This window comes from Heliangelus exortis, chromosome 20 (genome assembly GCF_036169615.1).
Source record: "Heliangelus exortis chromosome 20, bHelExo1.hap1, whole genome shotgun sequence".
Taxonomy (NCBI): Eukaryota; Metazoa; Chordata; class Aves; order Apodiformes; family Trochilidae; genus Heliangelus; species Heliangelus exortis.
Window position 1 is genome coordinate 7,146,940 of NC_092441.1, and position 19,610 is coordinate 7,166,549.

The window sequence follows — 19,610 nt, forward strand, 5'->3', positions numbered from 1 at the left end:
TTTTTTTAATCCTAAGAATTCATCATAACTTGAGAGACTGAAGTCACAGTCTATCAAAGAAATGTAATCTTCTCATTGTGAGGTGAAAGGCTAATCCTAAACTTCTATTATTTCTCATGCATTTTAAAAACCATAAATTTAAATATTTATATTGCTATTTAATATACATTTAAATATGAATAGGAACTGTATACATTAATTCCAAAAGTAATGAAAGCTAGAAAAAATAAATAAAGCACAATAATAATTGTTTGTATGCAAAGGTCTCTACTGTTTTTATTACCTAGGCATAAAACATAATTACAGAAGAGAGCAACAGTGAGGTTACATTTTATGCATGCCTCAGGTCACTTTTTTAGACTTCGGATCTTCACTCTTCCTCTTCTGTCTTCTTATGAATCTCCCGACTCTTTGCTCGGAGCTTGTTGACCTGTGACTCTGCAATGTCAGCCCGCTCCTCGGCTTCCTCCAGCTCGTGCTGGATCTTGCGGAACTTGGAGAGGTTGACATTGGACAACTCCTCCTGTACAGGGAGAGGGAGTTATGAAAACAATATGTATGTGAGCATTTAGTATCTGAAAACTTGACAAAAAAAAATTGAAATGCCACAGCTGGACAAGCAGAGCAGGTTCAGGACAAAGGTAAGAAACCAGCTTGGGGTGTTAAGTGTCCCAGAAGAGGAAATAAAACCGGAGTGTCAAGAAAGCCATGACCACATTATATGCAGCACAGTCTAGGCAGACTTCATGTCAGGGACTTCCTGCATAGACAGACAGCTGCTTCTGACTCACAGAGCAGAGTAGGAAGGAAGAAGTAGAGGCTTAGAGCAAAACAAATAGAGGCTAGGAAGTATAGCGTCTCCCCAAACTACCATTTCTTATTCTTACATTTCCCATTGTCTTGTTGCATTAAAACAGTCAAGATTTCAAAGAGCTGGACAGAAGAAAACCAACACAGTATTCCACCTTCTCAAGAAGGAAGTCTGCCTTGGTCAGAGTGATACTTACAGCTTCCTCAGCTTGTCTCTTGTAGGACTTCACTTTCATTTGCAGCTTGTCCACCAGATCTTGAAGCCTGAGAACATTCTTACGGTCTTCCTCAGACTGCACAAAATGGCAAATAATAGAAATCCTTGCTTAGATGTTTTTCTAAATATCATAACTGTGAAACAGTGTAAGTAATGTTCTTTACGGAGCATTACTGTCCAGAAGTACAGAGGTCAAAATTCTGCTAACTATATCACTGTCATATAGAGAAAGTAATCCTTCTTTAAAGCAATGTGCCAACAGTTTGCCTTCCTGGAAGAAGAATGTTTAAACATAAAGATGCCTCCTGCCTTACCTGGTAGGTCAGCTCCTTCACCCTCCTCTCGTACTTGCGCACACCCTTCACGGCTTCAGCGCTGCGCTTCTGCTCAGCATCAACCTCCCCTTCCAGCTCCCGCACCTGCAATGACAAGTCCACTTTGGAGCTTCCCTGATGGCTGCTCACCTGACATGGCTGCTCATGCATTAACAAAAGCCCTACGCACCCTGGCCTCCAGCTTCTGGATTTGCTTCTTGCCTCCCTTCAGAGCCAACTGCTCAGCCTCATCCAGACGAAGCTGCAGATCCTTCACTGTCTGGTCCAGGTTCTTCTTCATCCTCTCCAGGTGGGCGCTGGTGTCCTGCTCCTTCTTCAGCTCTTCTGCCATCATGGCTGCCTGATGAGAGCAAAAGAGCCAAAGCCATTTTGGGGCTGGAGACCTTTTAGGGAGAAGGCACTTATCTGAAGCAGTGCAAAGAACCCCCAGCTCACATCTGTGATGGCCTTCTTGGCCTTCTCTTCAGCATTGCGGGCTTCCTGGATCGTATCCTCCATTTCCCCTTGAATTTGGGTAATGTCTGTTTCCAGCTTCTTCTTGGTGTTGATCAAGCTGGTGTTCTGTTGAAGAGAATTAACATCACAACTTACAATATATAAAATATTTTAACTTACAATATATAAAAAAAGAACATTGCATAAGTGTTGTTTTTTTAATATAAATTTTGCAAACAGGTCACATGGGATTCTGTTCTAAAAAAGCTGCTGTCATAGCTGCAGAGCGCTGCTGTATTTTAAGATAATGTCTTTCCTCACAATTTCTCAGTAAACAGAGAAGAAATATACTCATAAAGAAAAAAGGGATCATCTTTCCTCACCATTTTCAATCTAGTGGCAGTAAAAATGTAAATGGTGCTATAGAATACATAAAATTATGTTAATGACAGCATTAGTCATACATGACACTAACCTGGGTATGGAGGAGCTGCACACGCTCACTCGCATCCAGAAGCTCCTGCTCAGCCAATTTCCTCGACCGCTCTGTCTGCTCCAGGGCTGCCCGTAGCTCCTCAACTTCAGCCTGCAGCAGGTTTGCTCTGCGCTCCACCATGGCCACCTGCTCCTTCAGGTCCTCTTGTGCCCTGATAGCATCGTCCAGGTGTATCTGTGTATCCTGGTAATGCACAAGAAAGGTTGTGAGGCCTATTTTCCTGCCTTGAAATTATCAGAGAACAGAAAACTGTAGCAAAGTAAAATATTTAGCTACATAGTGTATATTTAGTTATGCCATACTTTGAGTACTCCCTGTGTGTTCCTCAGGTTCTTTTGTGCCTCTGCAGCCTGGCGGTTGGCGTGGCTGAGCTGGATCTCCATTTCATTCAGGTCTCCTTCCATCTTCTTCTTCAGCCGCAGGGCTTCATTCCTGCTCCTGATCTCAGCATCCAGGGTGCTCTGCATGGACTCCACGACTCGGAGGTGGTTTCTCTTCAATTGATCAATCTCCTCATCTTTCTCTGCTATCTTCCTGTCAATCTCAGACTTCACCTGGTTGAGCTCAAGCTGGAGGCGCAGAATCTTCCCCTCTTCATGTTCAAGGGAGGCCTGGACAACAAAAAATTAAAACACTTTTTATGAGACAAATGTTGGACCAGAAGCTCTCAATGAGAATGAGAGACATGTTTAGATAATGGATTTTTTATAGAAACACTCTTTTGCTCTTGTGCCTGGGAATTATGTCCCAGTGCTCATTAGTCAGAGATCCAAGACTTAAATGAGAGCAACAAATGATGCTGTGTACCTCAGCTTCCTCCAGGGAGGCCTGGAGTTCAGATTTCTCCTGCTCAATCTGCTTCTTGACTTTCTCCAGCTCATGAATCGCCTTTCCTCCCTCAGCAATCTGCTCCGTGAGGTCAGAAATCTCCTCTGGGGGAGCAAAGACCAATGTCATGGTCAGGCAGAGAGATGGATGGGAAGGGCCCTGCCACACCAAGGTGACAGGCATCTCTGCAGACCTGTGGCCACAGAGCCGCGTGGAGTGCTGGGTAGTGGTGGTCAGTGAGAAGGCCCTGCCAGCAGCAGAGGGCCAGGGACTTACGCTGCAAGTTCTTGTTCTCACGCTTCAGCGTCTCCAGGTGGTCCAAGGACTCCTCATAGGCATTCTTCATCTTAAAGAGCTCTGTGCTGAGCGAGCGAGACTCCTTCTGGGAGGCTTCCAGCTCAGCCTGTGTTTCCTCATACTTCTGCTTCCATTCTGCCAGGATCTGAAGAGAAATGGGGTGTGAGTATGGAGGTGACAATCAGGAGGGGAGGCTCTGCCCAGGAGCCCCAGGGCTGAAGCCCAAAAGACCTTGTCAAAGTTCCTTTGCTTCTTATCCAGAGCTGCACAGGCAGCGTTTGATCTCTCCACATCAATCATCAAGTCCTCCACTTCATTCTGCAGCCTCTGCTTTGTCTTTTCCAGGGAAGCACATTTGGCATTGACAGCTTCAACATGTTCCTCTGCATCCTGCAGGCGCTGTGCCAGCTTCTTCCTGGGAGGAGGTAAGCACAGGTCCACGTAAGTGGGGAAATAGGATCTTGTGGTGTGTAGTCAGGATGTTTGTCACAACATCACATTTATCCACTTGGTAGTGTGTGATCCCTGTTTGTGCAGACGTGTAGGAACTCTCCCATCCAGTGGCTCTATTTCTGTGGCTGTATCCTGGGCTACAGCAATTGAGACTGTGCTCTTTACCCTGCTGTTCATACCAGCATCCCTCTGCTATTCCCCATCTAAAGAACTTTGATGATCCTGCCTTTCCCCAGTGTGCTTTTCCCAATTGCTCTCATCCTGGCACCATGCCCAGAAGTAGAACAGTGGATTCTTTCAGGGAACTGAAAGAATCACAGAGTCACAGTGGTCTCCTGAAACTTCTGTTCTCAGTGTCTCCCAGTCTTCCTCACCCGCCCCACATACTTGGCCTCCTCCAGCTCCTCTGTGCGCTGAATAGCGTCTGTCTCATATTTGGTTCTCCACTGGGCCACTTCACTGTTGGCCTTGGACAGGGCACGCTGCAGCTCCCCCTTGGCCTCCTGCTCCTCCTCGTACTGTTCCCGCAGCAAGTCACAGTCGTGGCGAGCAGACTGCAGGGCGTGGGCCAGTGCGTTCTTGGCCTTCGGGAAAAGTAGTAACACAAGTTATTTTTCTCCCTCCCATCTCATTGATTCTGGATTTGCATATATTTTTCAGAGCCTTCTTACCTTTATCTCTTCCTCCAAGTGTCTCTTGAGTTCCTCAATCTGTTGGGTAAATCCTTGCTTGCCTCTTGACAGCTGAGAAATCAGAGCATCCTTCTCCTCCACCTGGCGTGAATATTCACCTGGGAAAGTTTGCAGATGCACAAGACTTTTATTTCCATCGATGACAATCTGAGGACATTTAGGGCAGACCTTGCAGAAGCTAACGATTCCATTTCATGCATTTCTCATTCCAGGGGAGACAAAGATCATGTGCCCAGAAGGCCACTTCTCTGGCATTATTATTCTGTGCATCAGAGATTTTCATGTCTTACCTGATTCAGTCTGCAGACGAGCTCTTTGAGCATTGAGGTCATTGATCATGCGCTGATGCTCTTCTTCTTTTGTCTTAATCTCACTTAGTTGATCTTCTAGTGTACGACACATCTTCTCCAGATTTGCCTGTGTTAACATGAGGCAGGGATCAGTCTTAAAAGAGTCTTGTACTCTTAATAATAGGTAGAAAATAGTGCATTGTATCAAATTCAATTTGTGCAGAAATGCCTATAAGGTACTTGTGTACCTTGGATTTGGAGACAGACTCCATGTTACTGGCCAGGTCATCAATCTCCATCTTCAGCTCACTCTTCTCTTTCTCCAGCTTCTGCTTCACCCGTTGCAGGTTGTCAATCTGCTCCCCAAGCTCAGCCGTGCTGTCCGCGTGCTTCTTCCGCAGGGCGGCAGCCGTGGCTTCGTGCTGCAGCGTGGCCTCTTCCAGGTCACGGCGCATCTTCTGAAATTCTGCCTCACGCTTCTTGTTCATCTCAATCTGAGCTGCAGTAGCTCCTCCTGCTTCTTCCAGGCGCTCGCTGATCTCCTCCAGCTCCCTGGAGAGGTCAGCCCGATGCTTCTCTGCTTTTGCCCGAGACGTTCGCTCTGCCTCAATTTCCTCCTCCAGTTCCTCAATACGAGCCTGGGGAACATTGAGAACAGCCCTTCACACCCACACCTTTGTCCCAGTTGATGGCTTTTGAATGGGTAGAAAGAAGGAACAGAGACTCACCTGCAGCTCCTTGATCTTCTTCTGTAATTGCATGCCCAGGGCTTGCTCATCCTCAATTTTGCTCTGTATCTGGCTGATTTCAAAGTCTTTCCTTTGGGCAAAGGAAACCCTGTTAGTGCCTGAACAAAACCACCCAAGTGCAGCAGCCCAGCACTCAGGTGTCCCACAGCCACACTTACTTCTTCAGTTTCTCATCCAGCTGCTGTTTATCATTTTCCAGATCCATGATGCTGTCATTTGACAGCTTCAGATCTCCTTCCAGTTTCCTCTTGGCTCTCTCAAGGTCCATGCGCAGTTTCTTCTCTTGCTCCAGGGACCCTTCCAGCTGAAGAGAAGACCATCAGTGTTCTGCCGGTACTGTCTGACTCTATAATAGCTGTAATATTCTCATACATATCTGTACTTACATCATCCACTTGCTGCTCCAGCTTGGTCTTTGCTTTGGTCAGAGTATTGACTTTGTCCTCTTCTACCTGCAGGTCATCCAGTGTCTGCTGATGGGCCTCTTGGAGGGCTTTCTTCTCTTTTGTCAGCTTGGCAATGGTTTCGTCTAGGGTTGCCATCTCCTCTGTGAGGTTTTTCACCTTTGAGAAGAAAGGAGCAAGTGTAAATAAAGGAAGTTGAGACAGAAGTCTTGCAACAGCACAGTGGTCTTGAGTGAGGCCTGCGTGAACAGTTCTGCCTCATACCTTGTTTTCAGTGGCATGTTTTTCCTTCTCAACCTTGGCCAGTGTTAGCTCAAGGTCATCAATATCTTTCTTCAGCTCTGAACATTCATCCTCCAGTTTCCTCTTCTTGGCTGTCAGCTCAGCATTAATTTCCTCCTCATCTTCAGCCCTTTCAGTCACCTCCTTAATTTTGGCTTCCAACTGAATTTTAGTTTTGATGAGCTGGTCACATCTTTCCTCAGCATCAGCCAAGCTGTCTGCTTCCTGGTTTAGACACAGAGAATTTTTGCTTTTAGCATTAGCAAATTTTGCTTCTTTATATACACCTGCCTATATTGACACATGAAACAGCTGTATCTGAAACAATGTAAGTTTACAGTTTTTCTGTCTGGGAAATAGTATTGCAAGTGCTCCGTTTGGAAGTACTTTTATTTTTTTGTTCTGTAAAAAATATCACATTATTCGGTGGTATAAGTATTCCTTAAGCACTTAAAAGTAATACAAAAAAGTGACCTTCTCTATTACTGATTTTTCAGTGGAATTAACTTGCAGATTTTTTGCTTCTAAGACAGGAATCAGTGGCATAACCCTTTGTAATTGATGCTAAAGCAAGTGTTACATGGGGAGGTAAAGGATAATAATTCTCAAGAGAAAAGCACTTAGATAAAAAAGAATGTCACCCTTCAACATTCATTAAAATTACTGCACATATTACAGAGGTGTTGCCTTTTTAAAACTGCTTGTTCTTGTCATATTTCCAGTCTGTATGTCTGCAGTTTTCAATCCTGATTTCAGCTGTCTTTCTGTTCCTTTGGTCTTTCTTTTTAATTTAATGCATTTGATTGAGATATACCTTTATAACTAGAAAATTTTACTTGCCCGTTTAGAGTGAGAAAAAACCCTATATTCCTGTAATTGAAGACTGGAATCACTATGTAAGTAGGAGTAAATCTTTAATTCTGTGAACTAGATATACTAAACCTCTAGTGATTATAATTCATCCATATATTGTGAACTTGCACGGTAAAACTGACGTCTAGGTATAGAGACTTAAAAAGTCACTCCCAAGGTAGGACCTCATATTATAATGTTGACCTTCATGTAAAATGTGAATTTTATTTTTAGTCATTTTGATTTTATTTTTCAAGGCCACTTAGTGTTCATTGTGGGAGTTTCATACCAGGACAGAAGTTTTAGATCTTATTTTCCCCTGGAAGAAATGTACAAATAATACTCACAGCCTGCACTTGGAGCTGCAGCTCATTTTTCTCCTGCAGCAGGACCACCATTTTCTCCTCCAGCTCCTTCCTCTTGGCCTCAGACTTTGCAAGCTCTTCCTTAGTTTTCTCAAACTCTTGTTTCATGTTGGCCATTTCCTTCTCAGATTCTGCACTCTTCAGCAAGGGCTTGATCTTGAAGAACAGCTTCATCCAGGGCCAGTGCTTGACATTCATAAAGGACCGAACATTGTACTGGATGCAGAAGATGGACTCCCTGATGCATAATTAAAATGTACATTAATTATGCTCATTATGATGAATACCAACACTTTCCTCCAAGTGCAGTGATTTCATCTGAAGATGACAAATTCCTACCTCCTCTCCACCATCCTCTGGTACTCCACTCTCATCAGGAAGCCCCTGCACCTGGCTTGAGTCATGGTAATGATTTCTGCCAGCTTCTCATCCCGCATCTCCTCCAGGAGTCCCAGCAGCCCAGCTTTGAAGAACACCTTGAGAAAGAAATGTTGCAGCGCATCAGTGACAGGTAGAACAAAGCACAGGCATGCAGTGGTTGAGCCAAGGAGGGTTTGTACCTTGGTGTGTCCAAATTTGTACTGCGTGTGATCCACGTCGATTGACCCAAGAAGCTTCTCAGAAGCTTTCTTGCTGTCAATGAACTGTCCCTCTGGGATAGCACTGGCATTAAGCACCTTGTATCTGAGGAATGAGCAGAAATAGGAATGAAGACAATCTCAGGTCCCAAAGTTATGCTGTTTATGGAAATGAACAGCAGTCTTTGCAGCAGAATGAGGCTGAGGAAGTTGGAATGTAATCCCTTGTTTAGAGATACAGTTATAGTCAAGTCCTAATATGATAACAAAGTTAAGGACACTTTTACTGTCTTTTCAGCATGTGATCAATCTTCATCTTGATCAGTCACAGATGAAGAGAGGACACTGACCTTCAGCCATTTCAGTCCAATATCTTTCTTACTCAAATTATTTTGTATAAAATCTCTAGAGAGGAACATTGCCACTATGTGTTTAGGGAGAAAGCATCTTCCCCTGAAACTTGAAGATGATACAGTGGCCAAAGCACTGTGTAATTTTGTAATTTTCACCTGAGAATGTATTGTAGCCAGATCCCATTCTGCATGTTTAAATCTTATAATCACCGATTTCCATATTCAGAGACACTGGTAAAGTTCAGTTGCGTGATTATCGGTGATGATTGGTGAGGAGACCTGATCTATCTCTTCATTTCTCAAAAATTTCTCTTTCACCAGCCTCTTATATTGCCTTTGGTTACACATTGTGGCATTTCCTCCTTCTTTCAGTTATCAAAAAATTACCACACATGTTAAAATAGTTAATATGGGCAATTTATGCTGTAAAGACAGAATGGGGACCAGAAAGGAGACTGACCTCTGCTTGAAGTCAGCATAGAGGATTCTGCTTGGGAAACCTTTCCTGCAAATTCTGATCCCTTCCAGCACACCGTTACAGCGCAGCTGGTGAAGCACCAGTTCATGCTCCATGGCACCTAAGCAAATAAGACAATTATTTTATACTTCATGATAAAGAGATGCATCATGCTATTTATTTCTTTCTACTTTATAATCTTACCAGGCGTTTTTGTTTCATTTGGGATGATACAGCGTACAAAATGGGGATGAGTGCTCCGTAGATTTGTCATCAGCTTGTTTAGATTTTCCTATTGGTTCATGAGCAAAAGATTTTTCATTAACAACGGTACCTCTGAAATTATACTATCAGATGTGAGAGAGGTGTTGAAAAGTGATAATGGATTTATTATTTCCACATATAACCACCCTAATTTGAGTTTTCTTCTAAGTTTCAATCTGTAGTATGACAGAAAGCCACAAAATTGTGTAATATGTTTTTATGAGACTGAGTGATACAGCCACTCAAACAGAACACCTATGAAGAAGGGTGACCATAAGTTCATAGTAAAAAGCATAGTTTTGAGTGATCTTAAGCATGGTCCTAAGTTCTGCCGGAGGAGGTTGAGGTTAGATATTAAGAAAAATTATTTACAGGGGAGGTTGATCAGGCATTGGAATGGGCTGCCCAGGGAGGGGGTGGATTCTCCTTCCCTGGAGGTTTTTAAGAAGAGACTGAATGTGGCACTCAGTGCCATGGTCTGGTAACCACAGTGGTGGTGGATCAAGGGTTGGACTTGATGATCTCAGAGGTCCTTTCCTGCCCAGATGATTCTGTGATTCTTTGAGTGAAAGATAACTCCTTGTAATCACCAGATTCTTACTCTGTGGAAAACACCAATTATCAATGGGAACAGAAACAAACCCAAAAATAGGACCAAAGAGAAGGGTGGAAATGGCCCATTTTGCAGAGAAAGCCAAGACATGGATATTTCATGGCATTAGGTTCTCCTTGTAAAGAAATATTTGACAGAAGTTGCACAGAGAAAAACAAGAAAGACTCCCTGTGCAGTTCGAATGGGAATCAAAAGTTGCAGAGAAAAGACATGAGTGGGAGGTTCTATAGTACCCCTTTCCAAATGTGTTTTTAGAAGCAAATCTATTAACTATCTCTGATTTTAGCAATAATTTTTAGTAGCTAGGTCCTAAATGTTCTCAGTGTAGCCCTTGTTTGGAGTAGGGGCAAAGCTTCTCAAATACCTATTTCATACCATGTAAAACTTCAGGATGCCAGATGGCATCTACATGTAACAAGTACTGAAATGAGAGTGTATCCATCTGCCATAAGCTTGGTTCATTAATGAAAAGGTAGCTGGCTTTGACATTTCCCTGTTGCCTTGTCTTCATACCTAAAATGATACTGAAAAAGTATGTGCTATGTATTATTATCTACAAATGCACATATATTTATATGTATTGTCTAGACTTGAAATTCCTTGACGCAGCTAGTGATATCCACAATTTTCCTCCCAAGTCAGAGGGAAAAGGGGAGGAGCTTTATCCTACCAACAAGTGTACTCAGGAGTAAATGAAACTGTAGCCTGACCTAAGTGCATTTTCCAACATTTAAAAAAAAAGCAAGATCAAAACTGATCTTCTTCAGCTGATCTCAACTGACTTTTGTGAATAACTGTAGAAATCTTGTTGAGGCAGAAGAGTGTTAATAGGTGCAGTAAAATGGCCTTGGAGTTAGTGTGAAGAGTTAAAAATAAGATAGAATGCTTTCTGTACTTACCCTAAAAAGAGCTGATACAGTCTGGAAAGAAGAACCCTTCTTTTTGCCTCCCTTCTTGCCACCACCACCACCACTAGCCTCTAAAAAACACAGAAGAAATGGTTTTACAACAATGATTTCTAGACTTTTTCTCCATGAGACTGCAAGATCCTGTTCATATGTGTCAGTCAGGCTAGGAGTCAGGAGCCTAACATTCAGTGAAAGGAACCTAGAAAGGAACCTAGGATTCAATGTGAAACAGAGTCAACACTTAATCTAAAGGAACAGAGGACCAAAGGTGTGACTCTGCACAACATGCAGTTTCTTTAAAACACTCTGGGTGGTATTCATGGTAGAGTCATTAAAAATTAAAATATGAATTTCACAGAACTGACCTGCCTCTCCTCCAGCAGAGGCAAAGAGTAAGGCCAGTGTCTTCAGTGATGATTTCTGGTACAGGCCCACAACAGTTTCATTCAGGGGGTCCTTGTTCTTGTCAAGCCAGCCAGTGATGTTGTAGTCCACTGTGCCAGCATAGTGCACCAGGGAGAAGTGGGCCTCAGCCTTGCCTTTGGCAGGCTTGGGTTTCTGGAAGTTGTTGGACTTGCCCAGATGCTGGTCATAGAGCTTGTTCTTGAAAGAGGTGTCTGTTGCCTTGGGGAACATGCACTCCTCTTCCAGGATGGAGAAGATGCCCATGGGCTGGGAGAAGCAGAAAGAAGGAGGAAAAGGTGAAAAGTCAGAATCACAGAAAAAGAAATAGCTTTTAGATTTGGAAAATATTAATGCTCTTAGAGATTGTTCTGCTCAACAGAGCAAATTGTGCTTATGATATTAAATATACCCTTTCAAGCTACATTTATGAATATGCCAAAAATTAATGCATTTCTGAAAATATTAGACATTGTGAATTACATTAATACCTTTTCAATGAGCTCAATGCAGGCAGCCAGGTCCATCCCAAAGTCAATGAACTCCCATTCAATTCCCTCCTTCTTGTACTCCTCCTGCTCCAGCACGAACATGTGGTGGTTGAAGAACTGTTGCAGTTTCTCATTGGTGAAGTTGATGCACAGCTGCTCCAGGCTGTTGAACTGAACAGTTACAAACAGAAATAAGTATTAATGTAAATTTAGAAAGCTAGAAATAAAGAATAGTGCTGAGGTTTTTTGGTACCAAATTACAGGAGATCTCTGAATTCCCTCTTTGTTCAGCCAGGAACTTCCATCACTGTGCCTCTTTTGCCAAGCTTAACTTTACCCATATGGATATGACCCCTAGGAGCTTAGGCTACTTCAATATTTCACACCTGTTAGTTTCAATTTCTACTAGAGTGGTCTAATTTACTTACAGTTGAGTCCATAGTGAAACATTTTATCCAACATTGACAAATACTCATTTCAAAGCATGTCCCACACCTTCTAAGCACAAATTGTGTCTATGGATCTGGCATCCCTTCAATAGACACCATTTTAATGTTCTGCTGTTTGAATTTAGTTAAAAAACTGCATTTATAGATTTCTATTGGCATATGTGCACAGAAAAATATCTTCCCTGAGAGAATCATAATGCTTTAGGTGCAATCTGAAAGGATAAAAAAAATTCAGTAAAAAAAATAAAAGGGGGAAGCATCTTTCTTTCTAAAAACATAGTAAAAAAATACTGTTCTTACATCAAAGATCTCAAAGCCAGCAATGTCCAGGACACCAATGAAGTACTGCCTGGGCTGCTTCGTATCCAGCTGTTGGTTGATGCGAACAACCATCCACAAGAACATCTTCTCAAAGACAGCTTTTGCCAAGGCACCAACTGAATTGTATACCTAAAGAAAAGTAAAAGGAAAGTTATCATTCAGGGCAAAAGAAGAAGTTCAAAGTTTTCAATTCATGTAATTTGCTTTCTATCATCCCTTGCTTCTTACCTGCTGCACAGTTTGACCCTTGGTCACATACTCATTCCCCACCTTGACCCGGGGATAACACAGGGCTTTGAGCAGATCTGCTGAGTTCAGACCCATCAGGTAGGCAGCCTTGTCAGCAACTAAGGGAACAAGCATACAGCAGGATCAAATATTAGCTCTCCAATAGAAAGAACACTGGGCAATTTTATTATATAGAATAACTCTATTATATTGAATTATTTACTATTCATTATTATCCAATTCATTGCTGTTGTATTCCTTACAGACATTTTCACTTAACTATCTCAACCTTCCTAAAAAATAGCAAAACCACAGACACTAAAACCACAACTCAAGATAAAAAATCCAACTCCTTAATTTTATATGTTTGTGGTATATGTGACAGATCTGAGATGTCTGTTTTTTGCACAGAAGTCTTGGAGACATGCTAAGACTCTACAGAAAATGCAGTATGCCTGAGCCACAGCTGCATAACTGATGTACTTTTTTAACCCCCCATATCAAATGAAACAGCACAATGTTCTCTGTTGCCTCCAGAATGTGGGCTTTGAAGCAGAGCAGCTTCAGGATTCTGGCTTGCACACCTGCACACCATTAGGAAGTGAATACAGCTGATGGTAAATGATAGTAGCCACCTGTGTTGATAAACTTAAGGCAGTGAGCAAAGTGGCTTCCAGTTCTGTGTCAGCTATGGCAGCACAGCTTGCTTTTCTTCAGCCTAACTCCTATTATGTCAGCCAGTGGTGAGCGGGTTTTAGGCTTTAATGGACCTTACATTTGCATAGTTCAAAATAATGTGCGTCTTCCACTGAGCTGTGTTCTCCTGGTTAGAACATGCTTATGTTTTCCAGCACATCCGGGGAACTGTGCAGGCTGAATTCTGGCTCTGAATGGCTCTGAATTCTGCCTGCCTTACTGAGTGTTCTGGTGGGTACTGTGCTGTGGGATGTATCATGCTGGTACCTTCTGTGCCATCTGGCTCTGCCTGCTCCTCACGTTGCTTCTGCTTAAACTTCATGTTGCCATAGTGCATGACAGCCCCTGTCAGCTTGTAAATAGCTGTCTTCTCATCAGGACTGAAGCCCAGGATGTCAATGGCACTCTAACAAAAGAATCATTAGAGTGAGAGTACCAAGCCTGATAAAGGTCAGGGCCCACCAAAGAAAAACTTCTGTGCATTACTTACATCCGTGGCCATCAGCTCCTCCTGGTCATTAATGCTGGGAACAGTGATCTCACCTTGACTCACATAGAGATAGTCATATGGGTTGGTGGTGATCAGTAACATCTCTGAAAAGAAGGACAAAACACAGACAAATCCAATGGAACCGGCACGTGAAGGAACTAGGTGTTGTTCCATAAACCTTTGTCTGGAGAGTTCAGTGATCTTTCCTACCAATTAGCTCTGGCTTCTTGTTGGACATGATCTGGTAAAATATGTGGTAGCTTCTTTCTGCCGGAAGCTGGAAAGTGACTCTGGACTTCTCCAGCAGATCTGCCAAGGATGGTAGGACAGAGTTAGCACAAGAACTGAGGTGGCTGGAAGGAAAGGGATCAGGCCAGGAGGGTCATTTACATGTTTCAATGTCAGCAGAAGCCAGTTTCCCCGTGGCACCAAAATGGATTCGGATGAATTTACCCTGAAAGAAGAAGAAAGGTGGATTGAGATCTATTTTGCCAATCCTGACTGCAAGAATATTCAAGTCAGTGTGAAAAAAAGGAGTTTTTTCTTAGGCAGCTACTTACAAAGCGTGAGGAATTGTCATTCCTGACTGTCTTGGCGTTACCAAAAGCCTCCAGCAGTGGGTTGGCACTGATGATTTGATCCTCAAGTGTCCCCTAGAACAAAAATCCCATTGTCATGATACAACTCCTAAAGAAATTCGGAAGTTGCAGGTTCCTACCCTTAGGACCTCACCTGCATTTTGCCAGGTGTGTCCTCTTTCTTCTTGTCCCCACTAGCTGCAATTGTTGCAAAGTACTGGATGACACGCTTTGTGTTCACAGTCTTCCCTGCACCAGATTCTCCGCTGTGAAACCAAAGAGAGAAGCAGAGAGTGTGTGATCAGGCAGGAGGTCCCCTGGCACTGGGCAGCCCCACAGGGACCTGAACAGGGAGGTACTTACGTGATCAGGATCGACTGGTTCTCACGATCTGTGAAAGGGGCAGAAAGAAACAGACTTTTAAATGTGAAACACAAAGAGATTGAAAATTATTGCAGTAAATAAAAGTTATGACAAGAAAAAAATCTGCATTTTTTTGTTTGTTTGCTGTTAGTAATTACCTTCTTTTTCATTTCAATGCCCTGTGAAGTAATTTGCATCACATTATTGTAAACATACACAACACTACTGCCTCTAAATAAGAAAGATTTTGTTTTGATGGGTGGACTGTTAGATGGATAAAGAATGCAGCTTAATGACCGCATTGAAATGTTATATTCATAGGTTCTTCATCCAAATGGTTAACAAGTGATATCAATGTTTTGTGCTGAGAACAACACTACTTAATATCTCCATTAATGGCATACATGGTACAATTGAGTGCACCCTCAGCAAATCAGCAGATGGCACTGAGCCAAGTGGTATAGTTGATACAGCAGTGGGAAGGGAGTCCATACAGAAGGACTCAGAGTGGGCTCACAGAATCCTCATGAAGTTTAACAAGGCCATGCGCTACATACTGGTCAGCCCCCAAGATCACTTGAAACCAGCCATGTGGAGAAGAACTTGTGTTACTGGTGGATATGAGCTTGCAATATGCATTTGCAGCCTGGAAATCCAGTCAGATCCTGGGCTGAATAAAAAGATGTGTGGTCAACAGGGCAAGATGGGTACTTCTGTCACTCTGCTCCACTCTTGTGAGACACCACCTGGAATACTACATCCAGCTCTGAGGTCTCCAGTATAAGAAAGATGTGGACCTGTTAGAACTAGTCCAGAGGAGGCCACAAAAATGATCCAAGGATTGGAATGTCTCTCTTATGAGGAAAGGCTGAGACAATTGGGGTTGCTCAGCCTGGAAAAGGTTCCACAGCCCCCTAATTGTGGCATTTAAAATATTAAAGGGGGGTTATAATAAATTAACAGAGCCTCTAGTTACAGGACAGGGAGCAACAGATTTAGATTGTATATAAAGAAGAAATTTTTTTCATTCTGAGAGCAGTGATCCAAAGGAAAACACTGCTCAGAGAAGATGCATAAGAAGAGCTCCAGGAAAGGTTGGACAGAGCTTTTAGCAACGTGTTCTGGTGCAAGATATCTCTTCCAATGCTGGAGGAAATGGCTACATTATTTTTCAAGGTCACTTCCAGCCCAAATCATTCTATGATTCTATAATGCTTTTCTATGAACACAGAAAATCCTTGAAGGGCAATACATATCTTCTGTATTGCAGAAGTCTTATTTAATTCTTTTCAAATCTAAACATTTGCAATATTGAGGTTTCCTTTAGCCCTTTGATGAATTAAATTCACACTGTTAGACTGAATTTTCTCATCACAAAGCAACCTCAAACCACTTTCACTCTCACTATTTCTTCACAGACATAATTATAGTCCTTACTAACTATACCTGGTACTTTCCTTCCTTTTAAAAATACTGATGTGAAAAACTCCTGCTTAAATTAGTGGTGTTCAATGCTATGACCGAAATGAAAATCATAGAATCCTAGAGGTTGGAAGGGACCTCAAAAGATCATCTAGACCAACCCCCCCTGCCAGAGCAGGGCCACCTAGAGTACATCGCATAGGAACGTGTCCAGGCAGGTTTTGAATGTCTCCAGTGAAGGAGACTCCACAACCTCCCTGGGCAGCCTGTTCCAGGGCTCTGTCACCCTTACAGTAAAAAAATTTTTCCGGATATTCAACTTGAACCTCCTATGCTCCAATTTACACCCATTATCCCTTGTCCTATCACTGGTCACCACTGAGAAAAGCCTAACTCCATCTCCCTGACACTCACCCCTTACATATTTGAAAACATTGATGAGGTCACCCCTCAGTCTCCTTTTCTCCAAACTAAAGAGACCCAGGTCCCTCAGCCTTTACTCATAAGGGAGATGTTCCACTCCCTTAATCATCTCAGTAGCTCTGCGCTGGACTCTTTCAAGCACTTCCCTGTCCTTCTTGAACTGAGGGGCCCAGAACTGGACACAATACTCCAGGTGCAGCCTCACCAATGCAGAATAGAGGGGGAGGAGAACCTCTCTTGACCTACTAACCACACCCTTTCTAATGCACCCCAGGATGCCATTGGCCTTCTTGGCCATAAGGGCACATTGCTGGCTCATGGTCATCTTCTTGTCTACCAGGACCCCCAGGTCTCTTTCACCTACACTGCTCTCCAGCAGGTCAGCCCCCAACCTATACTGGGACATCGTGTTGTTCTTCCCCAAATGCAAAACTCTACACTTCCCCTTGTTGAATTTCATCAAAATCTAATGATGTTTTAAGAAATATCAGCATATTTACCAGAGTATCTCTGATTACTTTTACTTTTGTGATTACTTTAGAAATGTTTTTTGATGGAATTTCTCTGAGACCCACTCACCAGTGAGCATGAACTGATAGGCATTGTCAGAGATGGAGAAGATGTGTGGAGGGGCCTCCTGGCGCTTCTTGCCTCGGTAGGCCAACACCACCTCCGGGTTGTACACGGGCAGCCACTTGTAGGGGTTGACAGTGACACAGAAGAGACCCGAGTAGGTCTGTGAGGAAAGGAAACAGCCCGTTGGCTCCACTTAGCCTGGCAGAGCAGTTCCTCCGAGCTGCCCAAAGGGAGACTGTGGCTGGTACTTACGTAGATCATCCAGGCTGCATAACGCTCTTTGAGGTTGTACAGCACAGCGGGTTCATGGAGGTGGGTCATCATGGCCATGTCCTCGATTTTATCATACTTGGGAGGGTTCATGGAGAAGATCTGATCTTCCTTCACAGTCAGAGTCTGCCATGAAAAAGAAAGGTATATGCATGTCAGCTAAGATCTCAGAGGAAGAATTTAATGCTTTTTGTAAATCTTCCATTTTACCTACCTCCCCAGCTTCAGTCTTGACAGTGACCTTCCCAGATTCCCTGCTCTGGATTGTGCTTTTCACATAGGATTCCTTAGGATGCACCACAAAGACTGATGACTTTGCATCAAAAGGCTTGTTCTGGGCCTCAATTCTCTCCTTTTCTGACTTTCGGAGGTAGGGAGCTGCCTCCCCAAAGATGGCCATGTCCGCATCTGTTGCCATGGCTGCAGTTTATTGAGTGCAGCACTGCACAGGTCTGAGGTGGAGAGACATGCACAGTGCTGAGTGAAGTAACAGTCTTGTATCACACAGCTGACTCTCTACTGTTGTGCTCTACCTATTCTTCAGGTCTCCCTAACTTTCTTACCAGCTTTTCACCCTAGGTTTTCTTTATTTAGCTCCTAAAGAAAATAAGTGTGTTTGAATTAGATTATTTTAACTTTCCCTTATTCCAGTTTACATGTTCTATTCCTTAGATCTAGTAATGTTTCAGTAGGATATACAGGAAAATTTACTTGATCTACACAATTGAAAATTTTCTACATGAAGCAGCAAAGATACCAATGGAAGTAATCTCAATGAAATTAACAAATCCTACCTATGTGCTTTCTTTCCTGCTCACCTTAGACCATATAAGGTGTGGAGTAAGCAGAAGCACAGGTGTGAATTGTCTACCCAGAACTTTTGCATCAGTTAGAAATCAGAATTTTAGCTGCTTCAGTTGTTCTGCATTTTCCAGTTCAAGATGATCCTTTAAGATTAACTTGTATCAAAAGGGGAAAACTTCAACATAAAACTCTCAGAGAGATTTAACAAAATCTTATCTATATATATTCTGTTCATTCACCTTCTCTACCTGGATTTCTCTTTACAGGCAACCTCCCGTTAAGAGACTTGTGTGGTAAGAGGTCACCTATTTTCCAGAAGATAACCGAAAAATGTGTCCAACCCAGCTATGTAAGGGAATTCTCTGGTTTAGATTCAGTTGTCATATGGAATTGCACTGCATTAGTATGCACAGATTTAAAAGGATATGGGAAGTGCCCATACAGGTGCATTAAAAAAATTCTGGAGAATCTATTCCTATGGGGTAGGTAAATCAAAATCTTACCTCTTGTGATGCCAGCTGTCTATCAGGCTGGAAGCTGAACAATACTGAAAAACAAAAAAATAACAACACGCTTCTTATTTTTGCACAAAAAATGACGAAATGCTTCTTATTTTTACACAGATCTGAAGAGGAAAAACATGCCAGTGATTTGAAAGCAGAAAGAATATCTCTATTTATACAGACAACCCTTTTTCCTTTAAGGAGAGCAGGTCCACAGGCAGTAGAAATGCAGTGAGATTCTGCCAGTACCCAGCTCTCCATACTTTTACCTTGAACCTTTCCGTGGAGACAGAACATACTTGTCCTACCAGCACTTTTATAGGTTCTGGTCTGCACATAGAACTCCCTTCTCCTCTTTCTTAGGTCAAAAAATTTTTGGCAAAGCATTGTTTGGCAAACCTGACTGAGTGCATGATTCCCATTCGTGTTCGTGGATATATTTAGAAATATATGAAGTATTAGTAGCTATGTGAATAAATATACTATAAATATTTTTACTAGGAATCTGAAAGGAGGAAGTACTGTCCAGCAAATAGAGCGTGACTCTGGGACTTGGAATTGTTGGCTTTGCTTGAATCTGAATTCCTGATTGAAATGGAAGGTTTGTGTGTCTCAGAACTCAGCAGCAGCTAGAAGGATAACTATTACAAAGAGCTTTAGGAAGATTCTATTCTGAAATATTATGGAGATTAAAAGGAGGAATCTAGTATAGTCCAAATTCCAAAAGTTCAGACAGTTGTATCTTTCTTGTCTTACTGCACCTATTTACAATTCCTTAGCTGCTGGCTACTTTCAAAATATTGAAGGAGACTGTCCCTCTTGATTCATACATTTATTTACATCTTTTACCTTCTGAAATATTGCCAATTGCCTTCAATTTGAAAACTGGATTTTAAAGATACTGGTTTGCTCTTCT

General features: G+C 42.6%; 1 protein-coding gene across 1 annotated transcript; it reads right to left on the minus strand.

Annotated features, from left to right (window-relative positions):
* Nucleotides 1-247: 247 nt before the first annotated feature.
* LOC139805569 (myosin heavy chain, skeletal muscle, adult-like) lies at nt 248-19,001 on the minus strand. The gene is made up of 40 exons (XM_071764093.1): nt 18,964-19,001; nt 18,695-18,738; nt 17,602-17,839; nt 17,370-17,513; nt 17,121-17,277; nt 14,697-14,724; nt 14,488-14,599; nt 14,316-14,408; nt 14,146-14,209; nt 13,966-14,064; nt 13,756-13,859; nt 13,533-13,671; nt 12,570-12,688; nt 12,321-12,470; nt 11,572-11,742; nt 11,044-11,350; nt 10,670-10,749; nt 9,098-9,185; nt 8,897-9,014; nt 8,066-8,189; nt 7,845-7,981; nt 7,488-7,743; nt 6,271-6,513; nt 5,989-6,165; nt 5,761-5,906; nt 5,582-5,672; nt 5,102-5,491; nt 4,854-4,980; nt 4,543-4,661; nt 4,259-4,455; nt 3,650-3,833; nt 3,398-3,563; nt 3,101-3,225; nt 2,596-2,904; nt 2,273-2,476; nt 1,798-1,923; nt 1,532-1,702; nt 1,342-1,446; nt 1,008-1,103; nt 248-523 (listed from the first exon to the last, which is right to left on the minus strand). The coding sequence occupies exons 3-40, from the start codon at nt 17,803-17,805 to the stop codon at nt 371-373; spliced, it is 5,823 nt and encodes a 1,940-aa protein (XP_071620194.1). The 5' UTR covers nt 17,806-17,839; nt 18,695-18,738; nt 18,964-19,001; the 3' UTR covers nt 248-370.
* Between the last annotated feature and the right edge of the window lie 609 nt (nt 19,002-19,610).